The following is a 16,937-nucleotide window of genomic DNA, read 5'->3' on the forward strand; positions in this document are numbered from 1 at the left end:
TTGTCACACCACCTATTGATATATCACACTTAGGTTTTTTCTTTTGTTGTCCACATATATTTAGGATGTCTTTTTCTACACACAGCACACACATGTTTATGTCTTCTTTCTCCGAATCTGACATAGATTATTGTGTAAGGAGATTAAAATGTTTCTCTTTTTTTTCTTCTACTCACGTTTAGAAAACAAACTACTATTCCATAACCAGAGCATTTTTGATTCCTTGCTTGGCGTTTTTTGTCATTATTGGGTTTTCTAGCATGCACTTTGGCTATAACACTTTTATCATATTCATCTGTATTCATCTCTTTTCTTTGAGGAATAACTGCTTTTACACATCTACCCGTTAGCTCAGATTCTTTTTACAATTTCAACCACTACTTGAAGTGTCACTTTTCCCATTGCCCATATTTTATCGTGAATATTGGGATTTGCGGTATGCATAACTATTTTGTCACAAATAAATTTGTTGTCTAAGTTTAAAAATTCACATGTTAGAGCCACATTCTTTAGTGCTGCCACATAGTCTTTTACAGACTCCTCCTTTCCTTGTTTTCTATGAAAGAATTTGAAATGATCAACAGATAGACATACTGTGGGATTAAAATACAAGTCTAAATCTTCTAACGCATCTTTGTAAACATCTGTTTGACCCTGTTGTCTTGTTTTTTCTGAATACGGTTATAAACGTTTAATCCACCAGGTCCTAAACAATGTAACAAAATTCTCTTTTTCTTCTATGGTGTAAATTCTTCTTCATCTTCAAAAGTTGAAATGTAATTTTCAAAATATTCTTCCCACTCACTCCATTTAAGGAACGATTCCCCAGTCGCTGGTAAAAATGCTTGTGGAGGTGCTAAATTGCATACATTGACAGTTGCCATTTTTTATTGATAAAGTGTGAAATTAAGAATATTAAGATTATTAAAATTATTATATAAGTACAAATAAAACTGGCAATATATATAGAGAAAACCTCACCTGCCACTGCAAGTAATGCAACTGCAACACTACTGTTTATATAATTTGCAACTGTACTAGACCCCAAATACTAAGATACTAGTTAATATGCTTGTTGCTGACCAACTTGAAAGTGTGCTTGTCACTGGACACACATGAAAAGCAATTCACATGGAGATAAAATGTGGTTGTCGCTGACCAACTTGAAAGCGTGCCTGTCACTGAACACAAGGGACAAGCAATCCATATGAAGGAAAAATGTTCTTGTAAATTAAAACGTGCTTGTCATGATAAAATGCATTTTCAGAGATCGTAATTGTGTAATATGCAAATATCAAACCTATGCCTTTCTAAATAATACATCACTCAGTAGCTTGCCTGGAACACAGCAACTGCTGCTGAATGTGTGAATTAAGGAAATCGTAAATCTCTACCTGTGAAGCATAGTACTGTGCAGATTTACAATTGTCCTGGTAAAACTGACCTGCTAAGTTCTTCCTGAGGCAGATATCTTCATGTTCTCCAACCGATAATCCAGGATCTAAGGAGAGTAACTATAAACTGGGTTGTTTGATGTGGGAGATATAGAGTTTACAGGGCAGGGAGCCCTTGCTGTGACCACATGACCCTTCTGTTAGAGGGTGATTGATTCCAGGTTAGCAGTGTTGTGACCCACAAACTGTCACGACTCACGTGCTGCTGGCGCCTGGAAACCGCAGATCTAGTGGCGTAGGTCTTGAGGGTTCGGCTTTGGCCCAGAAAAGGGCGACTCTTTCTAGTAGCCACGGTGCTGCAGGCAGTGGAAACGCCAAGAACAGACCGTGCCCTTTAGAATTAGTGCCAGAGGGAAAAAACCCCAATAAAGGGGAAAAAACCTCCAAAAAATGGATTCCTGAAACGAAAACAAAACCAGGAATCAAACAGGAACAAAATGCAGGTAAATGCAAAATTGAAAAGATTCAGAACCGAAGGCTAAGAATCAGGAGCGAAGACACAATCTGAGCAGAAAGTGATGCAGCGCAAGGAAAGGGAGAAAACAGAGCCCTTATATACCAAGAAACAGGAAGTGACCAACAGGAAGTAAAAAGACACCATTTTAGATAGGGAAAAAGTACATAGGATAGAATAGAACAGGAACCATAGAAAATAGGGACCAAGGAATGCTGGGAAGAAAAAGGTAACATGGGAAGGGGGAAAGACATAAAGAAAGGACAGAAAATGCCCCGAAAAAGTAAAGAAGAAAAAGAAGAAGAAGAAAGAAAAAGAAACAGGTAAGGAGGGGTCAGGGGAGAACAGGGACACAACAGAAGGCAGAGCGAGGCCCAAAATAATATCTGGGGCCTCGCGCTGTACAAAGAAGACTCGGGGCGCGCCGCGTCCTGAGAACACGCTGCGCGGCGCGAGCCGAATGCTCGGCTCGCGCCGCACCACGCGGCGCAACAGTAGGTCCCCCCCGAAGGTCTAGGTTTGAAGGGAAACAAACGATGAAAACGAGAAATCAAAAGAGGGGCGTGAACAGAAGAAGCATCGTCCCAAGAGCATTCACTAAGAGGATAACCCTTCCAGTGAATCAAATACTGAAGACGCCGGTGAAAAAGGCGAGAGTCACAAATTTCTTGAACCTCATATTCAGGGACATCATTCACCAACACAGGAGGAGGACAAGGAAACTGACGAGAGAAAGGATCAGGGACATAAGGTTTGAGTTGGGATACATGAAAGACCGGATGAATTTTCCAAGTATGAGGCAAGCGAAGACGAACAGTGACAGGATTGAGCAACTGAAGAATACGAAAAGGCCCATAATAGCGAGGCGTGAACTTATTCAGAGAAAGGCGAGAGGGCAAGAATTTGGAAGAAAGCCAGACTTTATCCTGAGGGTGATAATCAGGAGTGGGTCCACGTTTCTTATCAGCGATCTTCTTCATATATCTCTTAGTGTGCAATAAATTAGATCTAATTAGCTTATGGAGTTGCAGGAGACGTTTGGAAAAAGATGTAATGGCAGGCAGAGGAGAGGTAGATTGAGGAGCAGTAGGAAAAGAGGTCGGATGATAGCCATAGGAACAGAAAAAGGGAGTGACCTTGGAGGCACTATGGACAGAATTGTTGTAGGAATATTCAGCAATAGGAAGATAAGTGTTCCAGTTGCTTTGGGTGGAATTACAAAAACAACGAAGGTATTGTTCTAGTCCTTGATTCAAACGCTCAGTTTGTCCATTGGTCTGAGGATGGAAACCGGATGATAGTGCTATATTGATATTCAGTGTCTTGCAAAAATGTTTCCAAAACCGGGAAATATACTGGGGACCCCTGTCAGACACAATGGTATGTGGAAGTCCATGGAGACGGAAAATATGGTCGATAAATATCTGGCTCAATTCTTGGGATGTTGGTAATTTCTTTAGAGCAGTAAAGTGGGCCATCTTAGTGAAAGAATCAACAGTGACCATGATAACCTGGTTTCCAGCTGATGGCGGAAGTGAACACATAAAGTCAGTGGAAATAGTATGCCATGGCGTTGGTGGAACTGGCAAAGGCTGTAGTAATCCTGCAGGTCTGCTACGGGGAATCTTGACTTGGGCACATATGGGACAAGCCTGAACATATCTTTCGACATCTGATTTCCAGGTAGGCCACCAGAAAGATCGCGAAAGAAGTTCTTGTGTGGCCTTAATACCTCTATGTCCAGCAACCGGTGAATCATGGCACATCTGTAATGCTTTGTCTCGCACTCTGTTAGTAGGGAGGAATAACAGCTTCTGATGAAAAAAGAATCCTTCTTTCTTGCATAAAAAGGTTCTTAATTTCTCTATTTCGCTATTAGACAGGCTGGAATACTCCAGTTGTACCTCATCCAGAAAAGATTGAGCAACTCCAATGATCTTACTAGGCTCCAGTAGAAACTGAGATGGGGAAGGAATACAATCTGGATAGCGTCGAGACAGAGCATCAGCCAGAATGTTTTGAGATCCAGGAATATAGGTGATGTAAAAGTCATACTGACTAAAGAAAAAGGGCCAACACGCCTGGCGACTATTTTGGCATACAAAATTACGTAGACATTGCAGATTACGGTGATCTGTTCTCGCCTCGAAGGGCTCCTTGGATCCCATCAGAAACTGTCTCCATTCGATGCAGGCTGTCTTCAGAGCTAACAACTCTCTTTCTAGTACAGAGTAATGTTGTTCAGCTGAAGAGAGAATATGGGACAAATAGAAAACAGGATGTTCAAGACCATCATCTTCTTGAAGTTGAAGCAAGACTGCTCCAATAGCTTTTTCGGAAGCATCGGTAACTACGATAAACTGTTTATTGGTATCTGGATGTCTCAAGATGGGAGCTTGAGTGAATGCCTTCTTTAATTCTTGAAAAGCTGTTTCAGCCGCCTTGGTCCAGACAAACCCCTGTTTTAGATTTTCCTTCTTTAAGGTATGGGTTATATGGCTGGTCTGTTTAGCAAAGTCTTGAATGAACTGTCGGTAAAAATTTGCTAATCCTAGGAAACATTGTGTTTCTTTGATAGAAGAGGGAGAAGGCCACTCTAGAATTGCTTGTACCTTTTCTAAGTCCATAGCTATGCCGGTGGAACTTAAATGATAACCCAGATATTTGACTTCCGTCTTATCGAACTCACACTTTTCGGGTTTACAGAATAGTTGATGTGCTCGGAGTCTGTGAAGGACTTGTTTCACATGAGAAGAATGGAGTTCGGGTGTCTGGAAAAAATAAGGATGTCGTCCAAGTAGATTACGAGTGTCTGGTTCAAGAGATCGGAAAATATTGAGTCCATAAACCTTTGAAATATAGCAGGAGCGTTCGTAAGACCAAAGGGCATGACTTTATATTCAAAATGACCGAACGGTGTCCTGAATGCTGTTTTCCACTCGTCTCCTTCTTTTATACGTAAAAGGTGGTAAGCTCCCCGAAGATCCAACTTGGTAAAACGTTGAGCCCCTCTGACTGCCTCTAAAATATCCTTAATGAGGGGCAAAGGATAACGATCCTTTATAGTTATCTTGTTTAGGCCTCGAAAGTCTATGCAAGGACGAAGATCTTTGGTCTTCTTAGGTACAAAAAAGAGAGGAGCCCCTGCTGGAGAAGATGATGGAACAATGAGACCACCCTGTACATTTTCCTCCAGATACTCCTTAAGAACTTCCTTTTCAGGTTCCGTGAGAGAATACATCCTCCCAAAGGGAACGACTGTTCCAGGTTCCAAAGGAATAGCACAATCGTACTCTCGATGTGGAGGTAATACAGGTCTGGATGGTTTTTGAAACACGTCTTGGAACTCTAAATAATGTTCAGGAACCCCTTGGACAGTGTTGATGGAATACTCCGTAGTACTCTTCATAGGTGTTAATCTGTTTGGTGACCAATATTTATCGGAAGCAAAGCAATTTTCTTGACAAAACTGTGAGGATAAAGAAATTGTCCGGGTTACCCAGTTCACATATGGGTTATGTCTAGTAAACCATGGAATTCCGAGAATAATGGTATGGTTGGGAGTTGAAATGAGATCAAAAGAGAGGTGTTCTTGATGATTACCAAACTGTAAATTTAACATCAAGGTCGTAGTATCGACTGGACCTGAGGATATTAAAGAACCATCCACGGTGTGTACTTGTTCAGGAATGTCTTTGGGTTGAGTGGGAATTTGCAGATTAGTGGCCCATGTCTTATCCATGTATATACCACTAGCACCACAATCCAATAATGCCATAGTTCTTTCTTGGCGGCCATCAGGTAGTTGTAATATGACTGGTAACACGAACAAGTAAGTTGTATTGTCGTTGAATGAGCTGATAGAAGGTATAGCCGATGATCCCGTCCCCTCCCTTCTTACAGAGGACGGGAGGTGGCGTTTCCCAAGGGTCTAGGTGGACGTACAGGACATGTACGAAGCATGTGACCAGCAGAACCACAGTAGAGGCACAATCCCTTCTTCCGTCTGTCTTCCTTCTCACTAGCAGAGAGTGGCCCTCGAGCAGTATCCACTTGCATGGGTTCCCCTTCTATATCTTTAGCAGGAGGACGAGATTCCTCAGGATGAGGTGGATACATCCGTGAAGAGCTTGGCTGAGACGCTCCTCTACTCCTTCTCTTCTCCATTCGTCGTTCTTGAAGACGATACTCGATGGAAAGTGCTTGATCCATGAGGCCACGAAGATCTTCAACTCTGGTGGAATGTACTAATTCATCCTTAATTTCTTCCTTAAGTCCTCTGCGAAACAAAGTTACCAGGGTACGCTCCACCCAAGTGGTCTCTGCCGCTAATTGACGGAAACGTGTAATATATCGGAGGACATCCTGGGAACCTTGCTGGATATCACATAATGCTTCCTCTGCCGAGGCTTCCAATCCTGGGCGACTAAACATTTGTTTGAAGCGGGTCACGAAGGCAGAATAGTCCGACAATACTGGATCGTTGGATGACACCATCGGGGTTGCCCAGGCCAAGGCAGGACCGGATAATGCACTAATAAGATATCCCACCTTTGTCCTGTCATGAGCGAATTGGGTAGGTCTGAAGGCGAAGTAAACCGTTAATGCATCCAGGAATTCACGCAGTTTAGTTGGTTCACCAGAGAAGCGAGGCGTTGAGGCGGAGATAGTCGGAACATCGCCACTGCGGAGGGCCAAAGCCTGTCGTAAGACCGCATTCTCGTTGCGCAATTGTTGCAATTCCTGAGCTTGTTGTTGAATAGTAGTCAAAAAAGATGAATCAGGATCTGCAGCCGCCGCCACTGTGTCATCCATAGTATCAGAAGATGTCGGAATGGTTTGGCGCTGCATTCTGTCACGACTCACGTGCTGCTGGCGCCTGGAAACCGCAGATCTAGTGGCGTAGGTCTTGAGGGTTCGGCTTTGGCCCAGAAAAGGGCGACTCTTTCTAGTAGCCACGGTGCTGCAGGCAGTGGAAACGCCAAGAACAGACCGTGCCCTTTAGAATTAGTGCCAGAGGGAAAAAACCCCAATAAAGGGGAAAAAACCTCCAAAAAATGGATTCCTGAAACGAAAACAAAACCAGGAATCAAACAGGAACAAAATGCAGGTAAATGCAAAATTGAAAAGATTCAGAACCGAAGGCTAAGAATCAGGAGCGAAGACACAATCTGAGCAGAAAGTGATGCAGCGCAAGGAAAGGGAGAAAACAGAGCCCTTATATACCAAGAAACAGGAAGTGACCAACAGGAAGTAAAAAGACACCATTTTAGATAGGGAAAAAGTACATAGGATAGAATAGAACAGGAACCATAGAAAATAGGGACCAAGGAATGCTGGGAAGAAAAAGGTAACATGGGAAGGGGGAAAGACATAAAGAAAGGACAGAAAATGCCCCGAAAAAGTAAAGAAGAAAAAGAAGAAGAAGAAAGAAAAAGAAACAGGTAAGGAGGGGTCAGGGGAGAACAGGGACACAACAGAAGGCAGAGCGAGGCCCAAAATAATATCTGGGGCCTCGCGCTGTACAAAGAAGACTCGGGGCGCGCCGCGTCCTGAGAACACGCTGCGCGGCGCGAGCCGAATGCTCGGCTCGCGCCGCACCACGCAGCGCAACACAAACCCAGAGAACCCAAGGAAGCCGATTCAGATTAAGAACACACTCCCAACAGGAAGGCCTTGTACATAGGTGCTGTTTGTGTGCACCCACTGAGAGTTCCCATTTTACATGGAAAGTAGCATTTACAGAGGGTACAAGATTATAAATGGAAACTGAAGCATGGACATCAGAGTGATGTGACATATTACTCTTCATACTGCCCCATGAACATCAGCACATCAGTCTTGCAACACTCTTCCTACAAGGAAAGGGACTATAACCCATCTCAAGGAGCACCTAACAAAACATCTTTAGGGAACTAGTTTATGTCCGAGTCCCACGCCCCAAGATGCAGTCCTCTCATAATTTTGTTGTACGTGATCTTGAATCATTCCCTATTCTGATTCTGGCCCTGTTGCTTTCTAGATTGATCAGCACTCTATACATACCGCTTAAATTCACAAATACAATTACATACATACGCATGTAATGATACAAGGCACAACAAATACTACACCATTGATAACTAACCACAAAAACCTATGTAGGTAAATTGTCTGTATCTTGTATGTCACTAGTTCCATACAACTCGGTCAGATCAATCTTTCTTCCTTCCAAAATTGGTAAACTGATTAACTTGGTGTGATAACAATACCACTTGAGTCCAGGACTGGACTGGGACCCGACAGCAGCCCTGACAAATTTTGATTGATCAGCCCCATACTGTGTGTAGCAAGTGAGAGCATACATAGCCGGGATGTGTTTAACACAGTGCACTGATTGAACACCTAGAAGAATTAAACACAAAGCAATAAGATTTGACCTAAAATGGCCGAGAGAGTCAGATAATCATGTAGTGGCTGAATTGCACAATGTGATGCTAGGAAACCTTACATCAATCCCGGCTTCCACTTTATCACATTGTGTTATCCTCGGCATTTACTTTTTCATAGTGAGCCCTTTCCTTTTTCATCATATGGGAGCACCTTCAAATACATCAGTTCAGGTGTATCTTGCACAAAAGCAAAAAGCTATAATGGATCTTTTAGAAACACCCTAGGCCAACGGTTCTTAACCTTTTGACTTTTGAAGATCTCTACTGAATTATTTATGCAAAACAGTGACCCCCACTTAGTCAATATTAGAAACTGGGGACACCCGGCATAAGCAATTTCTGTGATTTGAACCTCAAAACAATACATAAAACACACCAAACTAATTCTCAAATATGGAGATATTTTGTTTAACTCGCAATCGAGTATCAAAAGTTTAAATGTTGCTTCTTTACTGGTGTATATTTTATTCATTTTTCAATATAATATTATTTAATTTTGGAAAACAATTGCAGAACTCATGAGTAGGCCTCGTGGACCCCCATGGGCTCTAAGACCACAGGTTATAAACCACTGCCCTAGGCTACATATAGGGACTTTCCTCTTGGCTCCCTAATAATATTGGCGTCCAGGAAGTGGTAATGGGGCATGAATGTTCATTCCTAGGTTCATGATTAGAATCTGTCATGCCTAACAATTGCCACTCAATGAATGGTGTAATTTAATAAACTAAATTGAAATGTGTTCCAAGGATCAAACTATACAGAAAACACACTGTTTTGAATTTCAAATCGTCTTTTCATATATATATACTGAGCTCTCTAAGCCGAGTAACAACCAAAAAGACCTGAAGGACAGTGATGCTGCAGGCAGAAAATGTGGTTGTCCGATCTCCAGCAGCCAAACCTGCCCAAACCAGCAGGTAAACCGTTCCCCACTCTGCAAGCTAGGGAACGCCTGGCGCTCAGCAGAGCAGGTCCCATCCTTGCCTTTAAAGCCGCGTACGACAATTTTATTTACTGTGTGTGCTGCAGGAAAGGCACCATTAATATTATTTTATTGGGCTTTTTATACTCAAAAAATGAATGCTGCAATCTTGCATTTCTCTTTTTCAGCTGTTATTTGTGAGTCACCACCAAATAGTCCCAATGCAGTTCGCAGCAGGATGGAGGAGGACGATTTTACTTATTTGTCAAGTGTGACATATCATTGCACAGCAGGAATGCTCGATGGAGAGGGGTCGATATACTGCACTCACCATGGAAACTGGAGTGGGCCAGCCCCTGAATGTATAGGTGACCAAGCTGTGTTCTATAATGGCTACTTTGAGCAATGTTTTTAAACTAATAACTGACACCCTGATTACGAGCTGGAGACTAAGGCCTATATTTATACTTTTTTTAGCACCACATTAGCATCATTTTTGACGCAAAAGCGGCGCAAACTTACAAAATCTAATTTTATTTTGTAAGTTTGCGCCACTTTTGCGTAGAAAAATGATGAAAATGCAGCGCTAAAAAAGCATAAATATGGGCCTAAATTCCGATCATTTAATTTGCAAACAGAAACCTACACAGGCATCATAATTCCATATTGTGCAATAATTATCACACCTCCTCTGCTTTCCACTGACAGATTTTGGCATTCCCAACTTATTGAAATTTATCAGGGGAAAAGACACAAAAAAAAAAGTTAAATGTGGTGTCTTAAATACTGATTTGCATATCATGCTTTATTTCCAAGTGAAAAATGTGGACTGGGGGAATTTATTGGTGACTGTAAATACCTCACCTAAGCTGGCAGTATTTACTGGCGGCAATAAATCCCTCCCCCTTTTCCTAGCTGCTTGTTATCGGGGTCTAATCAGTGATAGTGCTGAAGAGGAGTTAAATAATTCTATAGTCCTTTCTTGAGCCTCCAGGGGAGGGTCAATCGATCTACTGTGCACACTATTTAGTTTATATTTGTATGTATTGAGGAGTAAGGGCATTTCAATAAGAAATTGTGTACAAACCAACAACAAATAAGGACATGATCAGATGGGCGGCTACATAATGTCATGAGGATGATGACTGAAGACAATGAACAAGATATCACATGTATTAGGTAAGGACCACAGCACTCAAACACAAGTATATACAGCAGGTTAAGTAATTCACTGAATAAACGGTTATACTAAAAACAGTCTTTGATGCAAAATAAGATTGAAGTGAAGTCTTTTACTCTTTCCTTGTAACCTCATAGGTTTATTTGAATCAAGGGAAGTTCCTTACAGCTCAGTTCATTCCTGTTGAACTATTGGAAACACAGTCCTTTTTTATGGTTCAATCCATGTAGTCCATGTACTTATATTACATACAATAGCAGCCCGTGGTTGATCCAATACAAAAACCAGCCAACACGTGTTTTGTCACACAATGACTTTTTCAAGGCTGCAAAAAGATGGGTACATATACTTATAGGAGAACACAGTTAAAATGTATGGACATGACAAAATGCTGTGCAAGGCAAAAGGAATATATTTCTTTGAGGTGATGTTGTGCACCATGCATATATTTATACAGTGCCAATAATCCCTAGTTTATAAGGAAGAAAGTAGTGCCACCATCAGGTGAATCAAACTACTTGGTAGTGAAATAAAGTTTCAGATAAGGCATGCCAAGGGTGTGTATAACCCTACCCAAAGAAACAAATCAGTGATCATGTACACTAGTATCCAAGGTGAGGATGTGAACAAGTAAAATAAGGCTCAGTACTGGTTATTGTCAACCTACCTGAAAAGTACGGGGAGATACGACCCCCTGTATTATAATCCGTCAAGTATGGGTAAACTAGGTTAGATGATGTAATAGTGGGTTAGTAATCTCGCATAGGGAAATGAGATGTAAGGGCTCCATGATTGGATGATCCACGTTGAGCCAAAAAAGATAAAATAAAGCCTGCAATATTAGGAAATGGAGTACTTATAAAAGTGCCTGTGCTAAAGAAAAGTGTATAGGCAATCATGGTCCGGTAGTTGTCTGTTCCGTATTGTTGCCCAGGTAGGCAAATTCCAATGTTCTAACTGCTTATAGTGTGTGTTGTTATTCATAGGACCGTGATAAGTCCGTTATCTATTAAAAACAAAGAAGAACATTGTAAGAGTCAATGTGTATCAAATGTGCCCCAACTGGTTAGGGATGAAAAATAAATACCCCACAGAATGACATGTAGCATACTAGAAGGTAATACAGAATGTGTTATAGTTATCCCTTGTTGTTATAAGTAATAACCGAGTATGAGCAAGCAAAGCTCCATAGAACTCCAGGAGAGCATTATCCATATCCAATCATGGCTAAAATTTAGATAGCAAGTGGCACACCCACTAGAATATAGGGACATGATTAGAAATGAAAATTCTATTTGATTAGAACCAAAACATGGTCGAGAACAAATGCCACAACTGTCTATGACTTCATGTATACCAAGGTGGTGAGAGACCATAGAAAGTAATACTAAACAACTCTCTATATGGTTGTCAATAGTACGGTGCATGTAAAAAAGCATAGAAAATTGAGTGAAACGCCAAGAATGTGCTCATCTCATCATTTAATTACTAAGTAATCTAAGCGTAGTCCGCTCTTGGTATGATTATAGATAAGCACGGAAGCATACAAATAGTAAGTAAAATTGGAGTGAAACGCCAAGAATGTACTTATAAACCCAGTTATCAGAAGAGTAACTCACGCATAGTCTGCTATCTGTAAGGCCAGGGATGAGCACGGGAGCGTGTGAGCTACGAGTCTAAGTATGCTCGTATGGAGACAAAAAGAGGATTAAGGATATTGGCCATTGATTTCCACGTGTGGTGGCCATCTTAAAATGTTCAATTGGCTCAAATATCGGCATATTTAATATTATGGAGGTCGAGCCTCTAATGTAATCGTAGGTAATGTGAAACTAGAACAACGCGGTATACAGTGACCAGACCAGCAAGTACGTGGGTTACATTAACGAAATCGCAAAAACACGGTCTAGTAGATTTTCAAAGTAGTTGAGCCCGTGAGAACGAGAATCCTAAGTGAAGGTATAAGTCGATCGTAAAGTTCATTATAAATGGAAACGGGAGTGGGGGTTTATACTCCTCAGAAAAGTGGTGGCCATCTTGAGATGTCTGTCGGAAATATAGAAAGCCCAGTTCAAGGCCTCCTATTTGAGTATATAGTGAATTGAGGAATTTTATACATAGTTTATAAAGTAGTGACTATGTATTAGGGAGGTCTAGCCTGTAAGAAAGTATCTTAAGTAGTAAGAAACTACACCAATGCGGTAATGTAACCGAGGTACAGTTTTAGAAAAGAGGTCCAATAGAGTAAAACACATTATAAAGTGAACAGTCAATAGTAAAGTCCTTTATAAATGTGAACAGGGTTTATGTTCTTCAGAAAAGTGGCAGCCATCATGAGATGTCCGTTGGCTATATAGTAAACCCAGTTCAAGGCCTCCTATTTGAGCATGTAGTGAATTAAAAGATGTTATACATGGTTTATAAAGTAGTAACTATGTATTAAGAAGGTCCAGCCTGTAAAATATTTGTGAGTAGTATGAAACTACACCAATGCGGTAATATAACCAAGGTCAGGTTTAGAGAAGAGGTCCAATAGAGTAAAACACATTATAAAGTGAACAGTCAAAAACTAGTATCAGTTGTCATAGATGTATAATGGGAGTAGTAAACTGTTTGTTCAGTCAGAGAGAGCTAGTTAACAAAATAAACGTCACATCTTTAAGAATTCGAGGTAACATGGAATGAATAGGAGATAAGGAAACCTCTATGGTAGATTCAAGGGTGGATACGAATAGGGATGGGGAAAGGGGGATTACAGTTGACAGTGCCAGACACCATAATTGCATAAATAGTATCTATCATCCACATATTCAAAGTTGATAAATTACAAATGTTACATGAATGTCATTTGTGTGTAACATGTTTCTTAAAATCAAAAATAAAAATCTAAGCTGTAGTTACGTAACCTGATAATATACATTGTTGTAAGTAACATACATTAGACTTCCTGTCATAACAAGAGATGTAGATATGTATGGATGAATACCACTCATTCCAGGAATACATGTAATTCCCTGTCTACGTTTGGGCCAAATTCCACAGCTCGTAATTTTATGATCCATCTCGCTTCACATTTTCTGAGTTCCCTACTTCTATCCCCTAATCTAGGATGATTGGTAACTTGTACAATGCCATGGAATATGATCTTTAAAATTTCCGACTCTGTGTGAGAGATTGTAATTTACTGCCAGTGGATAGTTGGGATTGTTATTCCTGATGGCTCTTATGTGTTCCTGGATGCGTTCCTTTAATGGGCTGATGGTACTGCCCACATTTAATTGACCACAAATACAGATAAGACAGCAAACTGTATGTTTCGTGTTGCAGTTAATAAATTGTTTTAGCTGGTAAATCTCACAGGTGTTGTTTGCGAAAGTAGTCATCTTATTGAGAGCGAATTGACAGGAAATGCAGCACCTGCATTTGTAGAAACTGGGAGGTTTATTCGGCAGCCAAGTCATAGTTTTTAACTGTGTTAGTGGGGTAATGTAGCTGGGACACAGTATATTTCTCAAAGTATGTCCTCTAATATGTACTAAGATGGATTCTTACACAAAGTCCTGCCTAGATGGGTGTCCAATAGTAATAAGTGCTAGTGCCGATTAAGTACACAATAAACTGACATACTGATAGGACTGTACCTAGTGATCATGGAAACTTGCTGTCTGTTACTCTTGTTATTTTTCCTGCTAAAAAGTAAGGTCCTACGTTCTTTAGAAATTAAGGGTTTCTTTGCTTGAGAGATGATCTGTGCTGGATATTCCCTGTTATGAAAACATTGTTCCAATAAGTTAAGTTCTTGTAGAAAAACTGTATCATCACTACAGTTGCATCTGATTCTAGTCATTTTCCCATAGGGGATTGCATTGATTTAAACACTAGGGTGTGCGCTGTGGGCATGTAGAATGGAGTTGCATTCTGTTGGTTTTCTGTATATCCTGGACAGAATCTTATTGTTTAGGTATACGTCCAAAAATTCAATGTGATCTATGCCCTCATGGTGTGTGAACATTAAAGTGTAGCTATTGTTGTTTAGATGACATATGAGAATATTCAGGTCAGAAATGGTACCTGTCAAGATGATAAGTATGTCATCTATGTTTCTTCCCAGTATAAAATGTGTTGTAAGGTGTTTGGTGGGCAATCTGTCCAAAGATGGTGTCTCTCAAAATGTCCCGTGTACAGGTTTGCATAGGATGGAGAAAATGTAGCCCCCATGGCCACTCCTTGGGCTTGTTTGTACCAATTACCATCATGCAAGAAAAAATTGTTTACCCAAAACCAATCTGGTGAGATCTATAAGCATATTAGTGTGTTCAAATAAAGTTGTATCTCTACAAGACAGTGTTCAAAACCTTTTTCTAAAGGAATGGACATGTAAAAGTGAGTTTACATCAAAACTCACAAATTTGCACTTCTCTGTCCAATCAACATCTTGTCAGTCAGTCAAATATCTTTATTCGGTCTGATTTAGACCATAAAAGTACATTTTAAAACAGCATTATAATTGACAGTCATTAGGAATAATAAAACTTCAGTTATAAAATGTAGATTTCCTTTCAAATACTAAAAGGGCAATACAGACAGGATTGTGCAAAATAGCATAACGTACATTATTTCACCTTTTCCATCAAGCCAATTATACAGATATGAAAGTGGGGGAGGACCCCTTATCAATATATACCAGATAACTTTAAAAAGAGTCCCATTTTTAACACCCTCAGCTCTATGTAAAGTATATCCTGTAAATTACATTGTGCATTTAACTGGACAATAATACAACACATATGACATGACACAGCACCTTCTTTGTAATATAATTCATTTGCCTAAAAAGAGACACCCCTAAGTTTAAACTTAACACACTGTCTTCTTACATGAAAGTCCTATATAAGTCCAGCTAAGGCGTCTCTTGTTGAAACTAGACAACGGCCTAGCACACAAGTCACATTCAAAGATCTCATATCTGTTAATAATGTCAGAGCTTGGTCCCGATTATTAATATTATATTCCTTAATTATTGGTTTTAAAAACTTTTTATGCACTTCTAACAGCCATAAGCAATCCACTAAAATATGTTGGGCGCTACCCTTTTGTTGTAGGGCACATGTACATAAACCCTGGTCATTTCTAAATACCATTTTTACTTTGGAGTCCATATAACCAAGATTTAACCCATTTCTAAATTTTAACACTGCATCTCTTAATTTCCGATTTGGTAGTGCCTCTATATAAGCAACATTTTCGACTTTCCTCCACCCCTCCACCATGTGCTGGGTGGAAATGTTCTTTTCCAAGTACTCTGAATCTAATTTTCTTGCACTGTTATTTGTTATATCGCGCAGCACCGCCTTCGGAATTGGTTCCCCACTCCATTGGTTAACACTAAAACCTAGGAGGGTACATATCTTTCCTAGCCGTCCTCTCACTTGTGCTGCCCAATTTAGCTTGCTTGTCGTTATTTCTGTTTTACACAGTTTTGCAATCTTGGGAATTTCCTCATCTGTCAGATTCAGCCAGAATTTCAATGTAGCTTGCAGTCCTTGATAACTCCATGCCATCATTTGGTACTCTGCCCTTCTGGCTTGTATTATACTTGATGGTGATAAAGATAGCAAACATTTTACACATTTGCTTTCTTCCGTTTTCCAACTTTGCTTCCCAGAATATGCTAAGGCTTCTGCCCCCTATTGGAATTGGGGGCATACCATTGCATTAAAAGCCAAAATTACTAGCATAAGGGCCGGTCCACCATATTTTCTACTAAACTGTTTTAATCCCCACATTGATGTTAGGGCTCTTGCTTTTAGAGCTTCTATGTGAATCGAACCACATACCTAAATATTTGTAATTTTTAACCTTTTCTACCTTTTCTCATCCCAAGAACCAGGAGAACTCTCTCTTCTTTTTCCTTAATACTATTACTTTTTTTTCCATATTTACTATGAGGTTTTTCCTATGGCAATAGGACTCAAAGGCATCTAGTTTTCTTTGTAACCCCATCTTTGGCATATCGACTATCACCAGGTCGTCTGCGTATAGGAGTCAAGGAATGTGAACTCCATCCATTTTTGGGCTCAGGCCTTTGATACCCTTTAATAAACCTGGTAGATTGGACAGAAATATAGAAAAAAGTAATGGGGCCAACACACAACCTTGGCGTAAACCATTCCTTATCGGTATCTTCTGTGAGAGTGAACCACTAGTATCTAAGATTACTTGGGCCCAATTTTGTGTATGCAGGCCCTGGAGGAGCAAGAGCAGATACAAATCAACCCCCAGTTGCTTTAGCATATTCCATAACACATTTCGATCCACTAGGTCAAATGCAGCATGGAAATCAACAAAACAGCAGAATAGACACCCTTGCATTTCAAATGACTTTTTTGCTAATGACCAGAAGCTAAAGCAATGGTCGATTGTCGAGTGCCCTTCTTTAAAACCGCCCTGCTCAACCGGAATCGGGTAGTTTAACTCTGCCCAGGATTTTATT

At 40.4% G+C, this 16,937-nt stretch overlaps 1 protein-coding gene across 1 annotated transcript in view; it reads left to right on the top strand.

Moving 5' to 3' along the window:
* The window catches only part of LOC138301974 (membrane cofactor protein-like), a 441,285-nt gene that overhangs the window by 116,188 nt on the left and 308,160 nt on the right, over positions 1 to 16,937 (top strand). The window contains exon 6 of the mRNA XM_069242412.1: positions 9,453 to 9,632. Within this exon, the coding sequence (XP_069098513.1) occupies positions 9,453 to 9,632 (180 nt within the window). The remainder of the gene's footprint in view (positions 1 to 9,452; positions 9,633 to 16,937) is intronic.

This window comes from Pleurodeles waltl, chromosome 6 (genome assembly GCF_031143425.1).
Source record: "Pleurodeles waltl isolate 20211129_DDA chromosome 6, aPleWal1.hap1.20221129, whole genome shotgun sequence".
NCBI lineage: Eukaryota > Metazoa > Chordata > Amphibia > Caudata > Salamandridae > Pleurodeles > Pleurodeles waltl.